This window comes from Pelecanus crispus, chromosome 1, assembly GCF_030463565.1.
Source record: "Pelecanus crispus isolate bPelCri1 chromosome 1, bPelCri1.pri, whole genome shotgun sequence".
In the NCBI taxonomy this organism is placed as follows: Eukaryota; Metazoa; Chordata; class Aves; order Pelecaniformes; family Pelecanidae; genus Pelecanus; species Pelecanus crispus.
In genome coordinates, this window is record NC_134643.1 from 166,678,788 (window position 1) to 166,693,350 (window position 14,563).

The 14,563-nt window shown below is 54.0% G+C and overlaps 1 protein-coding gene across 1 annotated transcript; it reads left to right on the plus strand.

The window, feature by feature from the left end:
* The first annotated feature begins 12,340 nt into the window (after positions 1-12,340).
* Positions 12,341-13,399, plus strand: LOC104028791 (G-protein coupled receptor 183). The gene has a single exon (XM_009479919.1). It carries the CDS (start codon positions 12,341-12,343, stop codon positions 13,397-13,399), a length of 1,059 nt encoding a protein of 352 aa, XP_009478194.1.
* Positions 13,400-14,563: the final 1,164 nt, after the last annotated feature.

The window sequence follows — 14,563 nt, forward strand, 5'->3', positions numbered from 1 at the left end:
GTTTAAGTCCATGTGGTTTAAGCAGCACGTTTTCTTATGTAGACACACAGAGCTGCAACACAGCGAAGAGAGAAGGAGCAGAAGTTGTGGAGGGTTCGGTGAAGCACATCGCCCACCGCAAGTGGACTTCAGGGGAAAAGCTCTGCCAGGGAAGGGAGCTGCAGAGAAACACAAGGCTCTACGCAGGACCTGCACAGGGGTTTGGCACCATTTTGTTGGGGAAGGAGGGCAGGACCCTCACCAGAATTGCACCATGCGACTAAACAGTGCAAGAACATCTCCCTTGCCTGTCCCCAGGCAACTTCCAAGCTTTTTGAGGGTATTACTATCTAGCAGCCAATTTTTCATGTGGCCTTGAACAAAATCTTACTCGCATGAACATGTCTTTCATGGGGAAACTGCAAAGCAAAGTGGAGGATTCACCCTGAGATGTTGCTTTCTACTTATCGTTCAGCCCCAGAAGTGCCTGGTCTCTATTCCCAGCTCCTGGTGAAATCCTCCGGTATGTGGAGATATAGAATCATAGAATCATAGAATTGTCTAGGTTGGAAAAGACCTTTAAGATCATCCAGTCCAACCATTAACCTACACTACCAAGTCTACTCTAAGCCAAACAAGGGTAGACTAGACTAAACCATGTCCCCAGGTGCCACATCTACCCGTTTTTTGAACACTTCCAGGGATGGGGACTCCACCACCTCTCTGGGCAGCCTCTTCCAATGCTTGACCACCCTTTCCGTCACGAAATTTTTCCTAATTTCCAACCTAAACCTCCCCTGGCGCAGCTTAAGCCCATTTCCTCTCGTCCTATCGCTAACTACTTGGGAGAAGAGCCCAACACCCACCTCGCTACAACCTCCTTTCAGGGAGTTGTAGAGAGCGATAAGGTCTCCCCTCAGCCTCCTCTTCTCCTGGCTAAACAACCCCAGTTCCCTCAGCCGCTCCTCATAAGGCCCGTGCTCCAGACCCTTCACCAGCCTTGTTGCCCTTCTCTGGACACGCTCCAGCACCTCAATGTCTTTCTTGTATTGAGGGGCCCAAAACTGGACACAGTATTCCAGGTGCGGCCTCACCGGCGCCGAGTACAGGGGGACAATCACCTCCCTGCTTCTGCTGGCCACACTATTGCTAACACAAGCCAGGATGCTGTTGGTCTTCTTGGCCACCTGGGCACACTGCTGGCTCATGTTCAGCCGGCTGTCTACCAACACCCCCAGGTCCTTTTCGGCCAGGCAGCTTTCCAGCCACTCTTCCCCAAGCCTGTAGCGTTGCATGGGGTTGTTGTGACCGAAGTGCAGGACCCGGCACTTGGCCTTGTTGAACCTCATCCAGTTGGCCTCGGCCCATCGGTCCAGCCTGTCCAGGTCCCTCTGCAGGGCCATCCTACCCTCCAGCAGATCGACACTCCCACCCAGTTTGGTGTCATCTGCAAACTTACTGAGGGTGCACTCAATCCCCTCATCCAGATCATCGATAAAGATATTAAACAAGGCTGGCCCCAAAACTGAGCCCTGGGGAACACCACTCGTGACCGGCTGCCAACTGGACTTAACTCCATTTACAACTACTCTCTGGGCTCGGCCACCCAACCAGTTTTTTACCCAGCGAAGACTACGCCCGTCCAAGCCATGAGCTGCCAGCTTCCCAAGGAGAATATTGTGGGAGACGGTGTCAAAAGCTTTGCTAAAGTCCAGGTAAATGACATCCACAGCCTTTCCATCATCTACCAGGCGGGTCACCAGGTCATAGAAGGAGATCAGGTTGGTCAAGCAGGACCTGCCTTTCGTGAACCCATGCTGGCTGGGCCTGATCCCCTGGTTGACCTGTACTTGCCTGTGGAGTTCGCTCAAGATGAACCTCTCCATAATCTTTCCCGGCACTGAGGTCAGGCTGACAGGCCTGTAGTTCCCCGGGTCCTCCTTCCGGCCCTTCTTGTAGATGGGCGTCACATTGGCAAGCCTCCAGTCATCAGGGACCTCCCCTGTTAACCAGGACTGCTGATAGATGATGGAGAGTGGCTTGGTGAGCTCCTCTGCCAGCTCCCTCAGTACTTTCGGGTGGATCCCACCTGGCCCCATAGACTTGTGAGCATCCAGATGGCATAGCAGGTCATTAACTGCTTCCTCCTGGACTATGAGGGCTCCATTCTGGTCCCCATCCCTATCCTCTAGCTCAGGGGCCTGAGTACCCTGGGGATGACTGGTCTGGCTGTTAAACACAGAGGCAAAGAAGGTGTTAAGTACCTCAGCCTTTTCCTTGTCCTCGGTGACAATGTTCCCCCCCACATCCAGCAAAGGATGGAGATCCTCCTTGGCTCTCCTTTTATTGCTGATGTACTTATAAAAGCATTTTTTATTATCTTTTACAGCATTGGCCAGATTGAGTTCTAGCTGGGCTTTTGCCTTTCTAATTTCCTCCCTGCAGGACCTAACAAGATCCCTGTACTCCTCCTGAGTTGTCCGCCCCTTCTTCCAAAGGCGGTAGACTCTCCTTTTTTCCCTGAGTCCCCGCAAAAGCTCCCTATTCAGCCAGGCCGGTCGTTTTCCCCACCGGTTGGTCTTACGACACACGGGGACAGCCCGCTCCTGCGCCCTTAAGACTTCCTTCTTGAAGAAGGCCCAGCCTTCCTGGACCCCTTTGCCCTTCAGGACTGCCTGCCAAGGGACTTTCCCAACCAGGGTCCTGAAGAGGCCAAAGTCTGCCCTCCGGAAGTCCATCATAACAGTTTTGCTGCCCCTCCGCTTGTCATCACCCAGAATCGAGAACTCTATCATATCGTGGTCGCTAAGCCCGAGACGGCCTCCAACCTCAACATTTCCCACAAGCCCTTCTCTGTTGGTAAACAGCAGGTCAAGACGCACGTAGACATACGCACTCATTTGTGTCCTGGGCTCTCAGTTCTGTTTGTAAATGGCAAATTCCCTTATGTCTGTAATATGCATGGATGTCCTACGTCCATCCTGTGGGATGCCCCGCTGCATTGCTGGGAGAGCCTCTGGGTACCGCAAGCCTGGGCTGGCTGCAGGGTGGGAGCAGGTGCTATTTGGGAGCAGTGTGGGAGGTTGGGCTGGCAGCGCTCGCTGTGGTTACACATCCCCAACACTTTCTATTGTGCAACATCTTTCGGGTCTGTATAGCTTTGACCAGACAGCTATGGTTTGGGTTTGGGGCTGTTTTTGCCAAAAGACTGCCTCGGGGTGAGCGCTGCTGGAAAATTCCACCTGAAGATGCTTTCATGATTTCTGAAAGTAAAATTCAAGAGAAACATTCCCTTTCATATATGAAAAAATAATGCTGTGTTTTTGCAGAGATATGCTAGCCTCCCAAGGGAGCCAACTGTTACAGAAGGATGTGCTTACAAGGATGTGGCCATTGGCTTTTTGCTCCCTGCATGAAATTCCCACATCCTCTGTCCAAGCTGCAGGTCCCCTCCAAAATATCAGCTCAGTAGAAATGTTAGTGTTTGTCCCCAATTCCCCGAGGGTCTCATCCATATGCTGCTGCACAATACTTGCAAGCAGGACCGGTGGGGTCCCTGAGAGGAGCCGGCACTGGCAGGACCCGCAGAAGGAGCGAGATGCTGGCAGCTCCAGGAGGGCAGCCCACGATCAGTTGAACACGAATCCCAGCAGGAACCGATGTGCACCCACACCTCTGCTTTCCCTTGCTGTCTAGGGAGCAGCTGTGAAGCAACCAGCCCCTGGTGCTCCTCGTCTCCCCAGAGAGATGGCGAGCGTCACAGCAGGGCATAGAGGTCTGCGCCATGGCCGTGCCGGTGGCCAGCACTGGCGAGCATCACGGCTCTCTGAGGTGCCACGTCTTCCTTCTCCTGCCTGCTCTCCTAAGCCGCATAAAAAGAAGAGGGGAGTAACAAAAGCAACACCAAAAAGCCACCTTAAAGTTGCATTCCTAGTCTTATAAATTAGGAGATGCCAACACTAAAACTGTACAAAGTCAGCCAGGTCCCGTGCACGCACGTACCACGTGTAGGAGTGTGTGACAGACTTTTGCTGGGTGATTGCCGACTGCTTTCTCCCCAAGACTGTGCCGCGCTCGATACCGCGTGGGCAATGCTGTGGGTGAATCACTTTTGTGGTGCGAACGGATTGCTGTCTTTGCTCTGCCCACACCAAGTCTAGGTGGCAATACCCACAAAAGCTAGAGCTCTCTCTGACCTCTGCTGGTAAGAGAGGCTTTTATTAAGGAAGATTTTTATTCCACAGTGAGCTGGACCCACCTTCTCCTAAAAGCCATGGGACTCTGCAGGGTCTGGGGCCGGGCAGGTGGAAATGCGAAGTGCTGAGTGCTTGGGGCGGGTGCTACAGCTGGTTACAGTCATGCTTTGAGCAAGCAACAATGAAATGCTCTGCAAAAAATCAGGTGCCAAGGTCTCCAGCTTTTCACTGTTCGCCGTGACTTCTTTGAGGTTTCCTTTCCCACAATAAAGCAGAGAGCACCCCACTTACTTGCATGCGAGTGCTGGGTAGATAAATCAGCAGAAGATGCTGAGGTGTTGAGGTGGGTTGAAAACTGGCTGAATGGTCAGGCCCAGAGCGTGGTGATCAGCAGCTCAAAGCCTAGCTGGAGACCAGTAACTAGCGGTGTACCCCAGGGGTCAATACTGGGTCCAGTCCTGTTCAACATCTTCATTAATGGCCTGGATGATGGGGCAGAGTGTACCCTCAGCAACTTTGCTGATGACACCAAACTGGGAAGAGTGGCTGATATGCCAGAGGGCCATGCTCCCATCCACAGTGACCTCAAAAGGCTGGAGAAATGGGATGACAGGAACCACATGTGGTTCAACAAGAGGAAGTGCAAAATCCTGCAGCTGGGGAGAACAACCCCAGGCACCGGTACGTGCTGGGGGCCACCCAGCTGGAAAGCAGCTTGGCAGGAAAGGACCTGGGGGTCCTGGTGGGCACCAAGTTGAACATGAGCCAGCAATGTGCCCTTGTGGCAAAGGTGGCTAACGGTGTCCTGGGCTGCATTAGGCAAAGTATTGCCAGCAGGTCGAGGGAGGTGGTCCTTCTCTTCTATTCAGCACTGGTGAGGCCACACCTGGAGTCTTGTGTCCCGTTCTGGGCTCCCCAGTACAAGAGAGACATGGACATAGTGGAGAAGGACCAGTGAAAGGCTGCAAAGATGATGAAGGGACTGGAGCATCCCTCCTATGAGGAAAGGCTGAGAGAGCTGGGACTGTTCAGCCTGGAGAAGAGAAGGCTCAGGGGGGATCTCATCAGTGTATATAAATACCTGAAGGGAGGGTGCAAAGAGGACAGAGCCAGGCTCTGCTCAGTGGTGCCCAGTGACAGGAGCAGAGGCAATGGGTGCAACCTGGAACACAGGAGGTTCCCTCTGAACATCAGGAAACACTTTTTCACCATGAGGGTGACTGAGCACTGGCACAGGTTGCCGAGGGAGGTTGTGGAGTCTCCATCCTTGGAGATATTCAAAAGCCATCTGGACATGGTCCTGGGCAACTGGCTCTGGGTGGCCCTGCTTGAGGAGGGAGGTTGGACCAGATGATCTCCAGAGGCCCCTTCCAACCTCAGCCATGCTGTGTATCTGTGAGGCATTGGTGCACTGTGCTGAGCGCCCCATGGAGATGCTCATGAGGCTGCTAATTTTTCCACTTGTCATAGGATTTACCTGCAATGTGTTAAATATGGCCCAAACCTGGTCATAACATAGCCTAAATGCTGAATGCGAAGAATAAATGGCAATTTAAAAAACCCACAAAGACTAACAAGTTACAGGATAAGAAGGTGACCTGTCAAAAGAAATTGTTTTATAGGATCATGGAGCTCCAGACTGAATTAAGATACATTTTTGGCAGTGTCTTTATCACGAACACTCATTTCTGCAGCCAAGTGCACTCTTTTACACCTGTTGCTTTTGTTCATGTCGTAGCTGCACGTTACAAATGTGTGCGTGGGTATAGCGAATGTGGCCCTGGCATAAGAAAAAACAGATAAAAATAGGACCTCAGTTCTCCAAACTTGCCTTATGATTGTTTTTTTTTTAACAAGCTTTTAAACATTGTTTTTAACCACAGCAATCAGATACCAAGAAAACTTTCATCTTATTCCTGCAAAATCAAAATGGAGCTTCTAAGTCACAGCCCAGCGTGGGAACAAGTGCCTTTCATGCTCGCTGGAGGAAGTTATTTCATAATGTGAAATTCATTGGTATTTCTCCTGCCAAGATGCCCAGACCTACATGACTAAGAGTTGCCCCTGTTTGCACAGCTACCCCCTCCCTGCAGCCAGGCTCAGTGAAACCATAGGCACATGGAAACTGTGGTGGTTACGTGGCCCACACGCGAGGCTTTGTGCCCACATTTTGGGACTGAAGGTGAAGGGACATGGAAGGAAGCGGCTCCTGGAGTGACCACATTGTGTCCCACCGCTTGGGATGTTGGAGCGAGCTGTGCTGCTCCTCTGACTGTGTCATGACTTGGTGCTGTGACATCATTTCCAGAGCTGGTGCTGCACATGCAGAATAAATCAGGTCACGTCATGCAGAAACCGATTTCAACTGCTTCGTTATTCAGTGTTCCCCCCTGTCCTGGTTTTGGCTGGGATAGAGTTAATTTTCTCCCTAGTAGCTGGCATAGTGCTGTGTTTTGGATTTAGTAGGAGAAGCATGTTGATAACACACTGATATTTTAGTTGTTTCTAAGTACTGCTTATGCTAGTCAAGGACTTTTCAGCTTCCCATGCTCTGCCAGGTGCACAAGAAACTGGGAGGGGGCACAGCCAGGACAGCTGACCCAAACTGACCAAAGGGCTATTCCATACCACATGACGTCATGCTCAGTATATAAAACGGAGGGGTTGGCCGGGGAGCAGCGATCGCTGCTCGGGAACTGGCTGGGTATCGGTTGGTGGGTGGTGAGCAATTGCATTGTGCATCACTTGCTTTGTATATTATTATTACTGTTATTATTATATCGTTATTATTATCATTACTGTTTTACTTTATTTCAATTATTAAACTGTTCTTATCTCAACCCAGGAGTGTTTCTCACTCTTACTCTTCTGATTCTCTCCCCCATCCCATTGGGGTAGGGGAGTGAGCGAGCGGCTGCGTGGTGCTTAGCTGCTGGCTGGGGTTAAACCGTGACACCCCCTTAGATTTAGGGCCAGAATAGGTTTCAAGTGTACCAAACCCCCAGTAATTATTTTCTTGAAACTTCTGTCACAAAATGGTAGGAATCTTGGTACAGATTTTGCTTTCTCTACAGTTCCCATCACCTTGAGCTAAAGCTTCTCAAACGTTGTCCTCCCCACATAGCTGCTGTTATTGAATGGACAGGTGGACATTAAAATCAGATGTTCTCTTAATTCCTGCTCTACCACCAGATGACTAGCGATGGCCTGAGACCAGGGGCTGAGCTGTGGAAAATCCCTGCCTCTTGCATCGAAACCAAAAGCACCTGGATTTGAGATTTTTGAGTCTAAACCCAAAGCTTCCTGAAAATGTTTTGCACTAGAAGAGAGAAAAGGTAACCAAAGTCAACGGCGAAAGGAAAGAGGGAGAAGTGATGATACAATGGAAAGAGGAGGCGCAAACTTCCTGCTGTCTCTCTGTGGAGAGGCTGTTACCTCATTTGTTATGCTGCTCTGCTTTTAGAAAGTCCAGCTCCAAATCATCTCTCAACTCTGGGAAACCCCACCAGGTGTAAACAACAGCCTCAGCACCCCCGAGTGTGGCTGTGCACCCGACGAAGCTCTGGAGCAAGCCCCGTGCCAGCTCTCCCAGCACGTGCCAAGGGCGAACGCCTGCCTAGCGTGGCTCTGAGGGCTCTTTGCGAGCTTGCCCCGCCGCTCGCACCCACCGCCGTGGCCAGGCTCACGGCTGACGGCCTGAAGGACCGGACCCCGGAGGAGCTGTGGGCTGGCTTTTCTGCTGGGCCGGGATGAAATGTCCATGCAAAGGCCTCCAGGAGGGAGAGGGGGCTGCAGGGAGCCTCCACGGGATGGCAGAGAGCAATGTCCTCTGTGAGGAGGATGTCAAGAGAGGTGCGGTGGCTCAGAGGCACACATCTACCCCGAAATACCCAACAGCTGGCTCTGGGAAGGGCGGCACAGACCCCCAGGCAAGCAGTGTGGGACGGCTGCCTGGCGAGGACCCGGCTGGGTTTGCATCGTGGTTAATGGCCATGATGCAGGTATCAGGAGAGACCCTCCACGCTGAGTGTTTGCACAGGAGACTCCCCCCGGAGATGTGCCCCGCACCCTGGCCGGGTCCCTGGCAGCAGGGACACCCCGGGACAGCAGCTCCTGCTCGCCCTGGGACGGGTACCGGGGCTGCAGGACCCTTCGCTTGCTCCCTACCAGGCCCGTGGAAAAGTGGCTTTGTGCAAACATGGACACAGCCCAAGAAAACCTGGACCCAGCTTTGAAGCTGAACCTCACCCCAAAAATCTCACACCATGTTTCATCCAACCACTGGGTTCAGTAAAGGGCAATATCTCTTAAATGAGATGGCTGCAAACTGGGGTGGACAAGGCTTCTCTACGCTGCCTGGGAGAGGGGGGCCTTTTCAGCTAACCCAGCGTTGAAGAGGCAGGGAGCGGGGTCCCACCAGCTGGGAAGGGGGTGCCCCCAGCCCTGTGCCCCCATCCAAAAGGGGCCGTTGCCTGCGGTGCGGTGCCGTGCAGCGCTGCTGGGCTTGGTGGGGCCGCCGGGGCCGTGCAAACGGGTGGAGCTGGGTTGCACTCCTGTAGCACAGCACCTGCTGCACGCAGGGCAGGATCATGTTTTGCACAAAAGAAGAACCCACTTCCTTTCTTCTGCTTTGCAAAAAGAAAAATAAAATCAGGCAGAGAGCGTTGCTTTCCCTCCTCCTTATTCCCAACTCCCTGGATGCGGCTGTCACCTGGACCTTTGGGCTCCTCTGCCTGTTTTTGAGGCTGGTGATGCCACTTGGGGCATCTCCCTCCCCTGGCTGCCCAGGACCCGCTCTGTGCCTGCCCCTGGGAAGGACCTCACCCTCCGCTCATGGGCTGAGCCCCCCTAGATCCCCCTTTATCCAGGCCCCCCTTTAGCACAGCGATGGCCTCCCGCTCCCACGGGCTCCCAGGAGAAGCCCCCCTGTCCCCAGGGTTGGTGCTAGCGGCGGGACCGGTGCTGCTAGCTTATCCGCACGTAATTCCCCTTCTGGGATCTGCCGCTCCTTTTTTAGTGCCCGTGTGAGCGCAGAGCTTGAGGGATGGGAGGGATTGTACGAGGGGGGCAGTTGACTGCACGGAGAAAGTCCCGGGTGTGAATTTGCATCGCAAAACACCCAGTCTGTCATTGCGGAGCGTTAGTGTTCACGACCAGCCCGAGGCGTTGCGGGCACACGGCGACGTCATTTTGCCCAGCTTCATCCCAGATTTATTTCCTCGATGGTGTTAGTCTGTGGAGATAAAACTCTCACGCAAGAGAGCGTGACGAGGATGGACAACAGCCTTTTGTGGGCAAAGCGTCAGCTCTTCCACCATCAGCACCACAGTCACCCCTGACTTCAGGGTGAGTGGTATTTATTTCGGCTGTTGATGTGTTTCGTGCAGTGCATTAGGTAGGCGAAAGGGTAGTCCTGGATCCGCTCGTTGGTGTGGGCTCAGGATTTCTGTAGATCCCTGTAGATCCGTAGATAACGCTGCTGTAATGTCATATCCATCGGGTATTTTCATCGTCATGATGATGAACATTTGAGCCCCATGCAAGTTTGATTAGCTTAACTCTTGACAGATGTGCACGTAGAAAATCCCCATCTTACTAAGGAATATTTTTTATAATTTACTCAGCAGTTATTCTGTCATTAGCAGACCTTTCCCTTCGTGCGACATAAAACCCCGAGAAACAAAAGTATCTCCATTAACAGATGGTTGTTAGCAAATTTTCACTATTACTCTTGCTAGGTACCTTCAACTTGTAGTAATTCATGGCAATATCATTCACTCTGTAATTTCTATACAAATGACTCATTGTACATGAGTACACAGATTAGTACCAAGTTTAATGCCACTATGTTGTAAAACATTATAAATATTATGCAATTAAAGAATTGGTTGAGCTTTAGTAGCTCAGAGAGAAACTTAAGTTTAGCTTAACTGTAATCTTAACTTTGACATTTCTTGGCTTCAGTGTTTTTCAGCAGCACCCTGAATGTCCCGTGACTGGAATTTCCTAGTTTATTAGGAGTTTTGAGGAGGGGAATAAAAAAAAAACCAAGCATGATCATCACCACCACCACCACCGAAAAAAACCCCTAAAACCACTAAAAAGAGCATAAAGTCCTCCTGGGATCTGAAAGCCCCAGAGGTCTCCAGTAAATAGCAGCCGTGGGGAAGGCCATTCCAGGCCACAGGGCAGCCTGCGCTTCTGCAAACGTTTTAGGAAGTACTGGGGGGAAAAATACTCCCTCCCTGCTGCAAGCCGTGCTGGTTGCCCACACCCCTCGCCCTGTCTCCAGCAGCACCGTGGCACAGTTGGGGCTGCTGTGCTCGGGGCGGCTCCCCAGCCACGCCACGGCCCTGCCAGCCACCTGCACACGGGGCCGTGGGGTAAATCAGAGCCCTCCACTGCCCGGCACCCTGTAGGGACAGAGCCTGCCCCAAGAGCTCCAGCTGAGATAAGGGGCTTTGCCATACATTCGCCACACCATATATCATCCTAATAATGCAAATATTTTTCTACTCAGGGCAAACTGTCTCATTCCACTCAGGTTAGCCTCTGCCTCGAGGAACAGTGGTGGTCTCTCCGTGTGCGTACAAAAGACAAATCTGGGCTTCACCACAGCCTGGAGAGCCGTGTACAGCGTGGCTTGCGCTGGCCACGGGCACGATAAGCTCCACGGACATTCGTCCCGACTTTATCGGAAAAGGTGCCACGGTCCGATCGCGCTGCCGTGGCCGTGAGTCTGTGACCGGGGGTGACCCCTCTTGACCGCACGTGAACCAGGGCTGAGGCTGTTTTCATTGTTCAGTTGCATTTTGCATCCTTGTAGAAATTTTCAGAGTAAAACCCAAAGTCGGCTCAGATGTCAGGAGTGATTGCTGCGCAGGTACAGTCATTTTATCTTCTCCAGCGCAGCCACTACTGAGAATAACCCCCGCTGCAGCAAAATGCCTCTCACACACCGAAAAAAAAAAAAAAAACCAAAACCACCACCCAGAAAGAACACACATTTTTACTAACCCTAAGAGAAAAGAAGAAGAGAAAAAAAAAAAAATAAAACCCCAGACCTCAGGGTGCTTTTATAATGTGAGCGAATCCCGAGAGGTGCTCACACCGCCGGGGAGCCCGGGAGCCGGGAGCGGGCAGGGAGGCTCCGCCGCCCGCCCCCAGCGCCGGGCGGGAGGAAGAAGAGGAGGAGGAGGAGGAGAGGAGGAGGAGGAGAGGAGGAGGAGGCGGCACCGCAGCTCGCAGGTTGGAGCCCCTGATTTCTCTTTCGCGCGTGTGCGCGTTCGTGCGTGCGGGAGCAGCTCAGCCCCCCGGGGGTCCCCGCGGAGCGGAGCCCGGCGGCGGGAGGCGGCCCCGAGGGCGGCGGCGGGCGGTGAGCGGCGGGGCGGGGGGCTGGGGGGCGGGGGGGGGGCACCCCGGCAGCCGCAGCAGCCCCGGGGGTGCAGGGGGGCCCCGCTGCCCCCGGTCCGGTAGCGGGGCGCGGACGCGTGGCCCAAAGCAGGGCGAGCGGCGGGAGGGCGTGCGGGGTGGCGGGGTTTGGTGGCGGGGTGTTTCCCGCTCTCCGCTTTCGACGGGCATGGGGCGCGGGATTTTGGGGGAAGGCTGGGATTTTTTTTCCTCTTGTTGAATTCCTTCAGTTTTGTTTCCGCTCTGGTGCCGGCCCGAGGGTTGCAGAGGTGCTCCTTGTCACCCCTGCCCGCCGGCCCCTCCAGCCCCACCGCCCCACCAGCCCCACCGCTTTCTGGGCATTTTCTCAATGAAGCTCCCCATTCCCCCCCGCAGTGATGAATAAATGACATCGCCGCCCCCAGATGAGTTTGGGACCTTGTTTGTGTGACAGGCGATTCCCCCGCCCAGCCCCCTGTCTTTTCTGGTATTGATCAGACTTGCAAAAACAAAAAAGTATGAGGAGCTGGTGACAAGAAAAAGACAATGAGTCACAGCCTTTGTTGAGACGCTGCACTGAAATCACAAGAGATGCGTTTTTCCAAATGACTCGAGCTGTGTGCTGCCAGGGCGGGTGGCAGGGAGCAGGGGACAAGCCTTTCACTTCATGACAAGGGCCAGCCCTACGGGTGCTGCTCCCGGTATCGATAAGCTGCAAGTTTCATGTCTGTTCTTATTCCAAGGGAGAGGGCAAGAGCTCGTGAGGCACCACGGAAATGGCTGTTGCAGAGGCTGCGTTCCCACCTGCCAACGTCTCCTTTAGTAACCAGAGCAGCTGCAACGTGCACAACCATCACTTTTCCGCCAAAGTTACCTTTTCCCTGTTCTATACGGCCCTGCTGGTGTTCGGCGCCTGTGGGAACATCCTGGCCCTCTGCATCACCTTCCAGCGCAGGAAGAAGAAACTCAACTCCACCGATCTCTACCTGGTCAACCTGGCCATCTCCGATGCCCTCTTCACCCTGGCACTGCCGGGCAGGATTGCCTACTACATCCTGGAGTTTGACTGGCCCTTCGGGGACTGGTTCTGCCGGGTCACAGCCTTCATTTTCTACATGAACACCTATGTGGGCATCTACTTCATGACCTGTGTAAGCGTGGACCGCTACATTGCTGTGGTGCGCACCAGGCACCCCGGCAGGATCCGGAAGATGAGCCGTGCCAGGGGCGTCTGCGTCCTCATCTGGTCCTTGGTGTTCCTGCAGACGGCACCGCTGCTTCTGCGGCCCATGACACGGAGGATGGGGGACAAGCTGACGTGCATGGAATACTTCAACTTTGAGGAGATTCCCAAGCTGCCCTACCTGCTCCTGGGAGCCTGCGTGCTTGGCTTCTTCCTGCCCGTGGGCATCATCTTGGTGTGTTACGTGAGGATCAACCTCAAGCTCTGCCAGACGGCCAAGGAGAACCCGTTGACAGTGAAGAATGGGCACCACCGCCGGGCCTTCACCGTCATCCTGGTGGTGCTGCTGGCTGTCCTGCTCTGCTTCAGCCCCTACCACCTCAACATCATCCAATTTATGGTCAGGAAGATCCTCTACCAGCCATCCTGCCGTGAGCAGCAAGCCTTCAAGATGTCCCTGCAAGTCACCGTGGCATTCATGAACCTCAACTGCTGCATCGACCCCATCATCTACTTCTTTGCCTTCCGGGGCTACAAGCGGAGGCTGCTTCGCATCTTCAGGAACAGCGGTTCGATGGCCACCTCCTCTACTGCCAAGACCCCCTCCGAGAGCAACAGCAACAGCCAGCCGCCCGGCTCCGTCTCTGTCTAGCGGCGCAACCCCCTCCCTTTCGCACTGGCCTGCAGCTTATGGACCATCCCCGATGGCAGGAGCCGGAGCCGGGTGGCAGAGCAGGACCAGCACCCCCGACAGGCTTCATCGCTTCCGCCTGGAGCCGGGGGCACTTGCAAAGCCAACCCGGCCAGGACACAGCCCCTCCTGGCTCTGCACGCCTGGCTCTGCGCTCAGCACTGCTGGACCCGCCATCCTGGAGCAGAGAGAGGCCTGTTTTCATCCCAAGCCCGGAGGAGGCAGCTTGTGCAACCGCTCTGGCTAGCAAACGCAGCTGGGGGTTTCCCAGCACTGCACCACGCCACCTCCCACGCCTGTCCTGCATCCCTCGTGGGGCCAGTGGCTGCCAGTAACCACCATGGCTGTCCCTGCCTCTCTGTCCCTGTCCCCTGCCCTGTCCCCGGAGCGCTGGGGCAACATCCCTGTGGGGCTCGGGGTGGCCGGCGTGGAGCACACAGGCTCAGAGTATTTCAGGATGTATTGGGTTTGCGTGGCAAGGTTTCGGTAGTGGGGGGGACTACAGGGGTGGCTTCTGTCAGAAGCTGCTAGAAGCTTCCCCTATGTCTGACAGAGCCAATGCCAGCTGGCTCCAAGACGGACCCGCTGCTAGCCAAAGCTGAGCCCATCAGCGACAGTGGTAGCACCTCTGGGATAACAGAGTTAAGAAAGGGGGAAAAAACACCGGGACACAAACTGCAGCAGGAGTGAGTAGTGAGAGTATGTGAAAGGAATGACTCTGCAGGCACCAAGGTCAGTGAAGAAGGGAGGGGTGGGGGGAAGGTGTTACAAGATTTGATTTTATTTCTCATTACCCTACTCAGTTTTGATTGGTAATTAATTAAACTGATTTTCCCCAAGTCAAGTCTGTTTTGCCCGTGACGGTAATTGCTGAGTGATCTCCCTGTCCTTATCTCAACGCACGAGCTTTTCGTTGTATTTTCTCTCCCCTGCCCAGTTGAGAAGGGGGAGCGATAAGAGCGGCTTTGGTGGGCACCTGGCATCCAGCCAGGGTTCAACCCACCGCGCAGGAACAGGCTGGGATGTTGCTTCCGTGCAGAAAGTTGCCTCCAGCTCCTTCCCCGCACCGAGGAACGGCAGCTCTGCTCTCCCCCCGCCCAGCGTCCCGCTCTTGTATACCCGGTT

Excerpts from the sequence above, each read along its gene's own strand:
- LOC104028791 (XM_009479919.1), top strand. The coding sequence starts at position 12,341 with ATGGCTGTTGCAGAGGCTGCGTTCCCACCTGCCAACGTCTCCTTTAGT.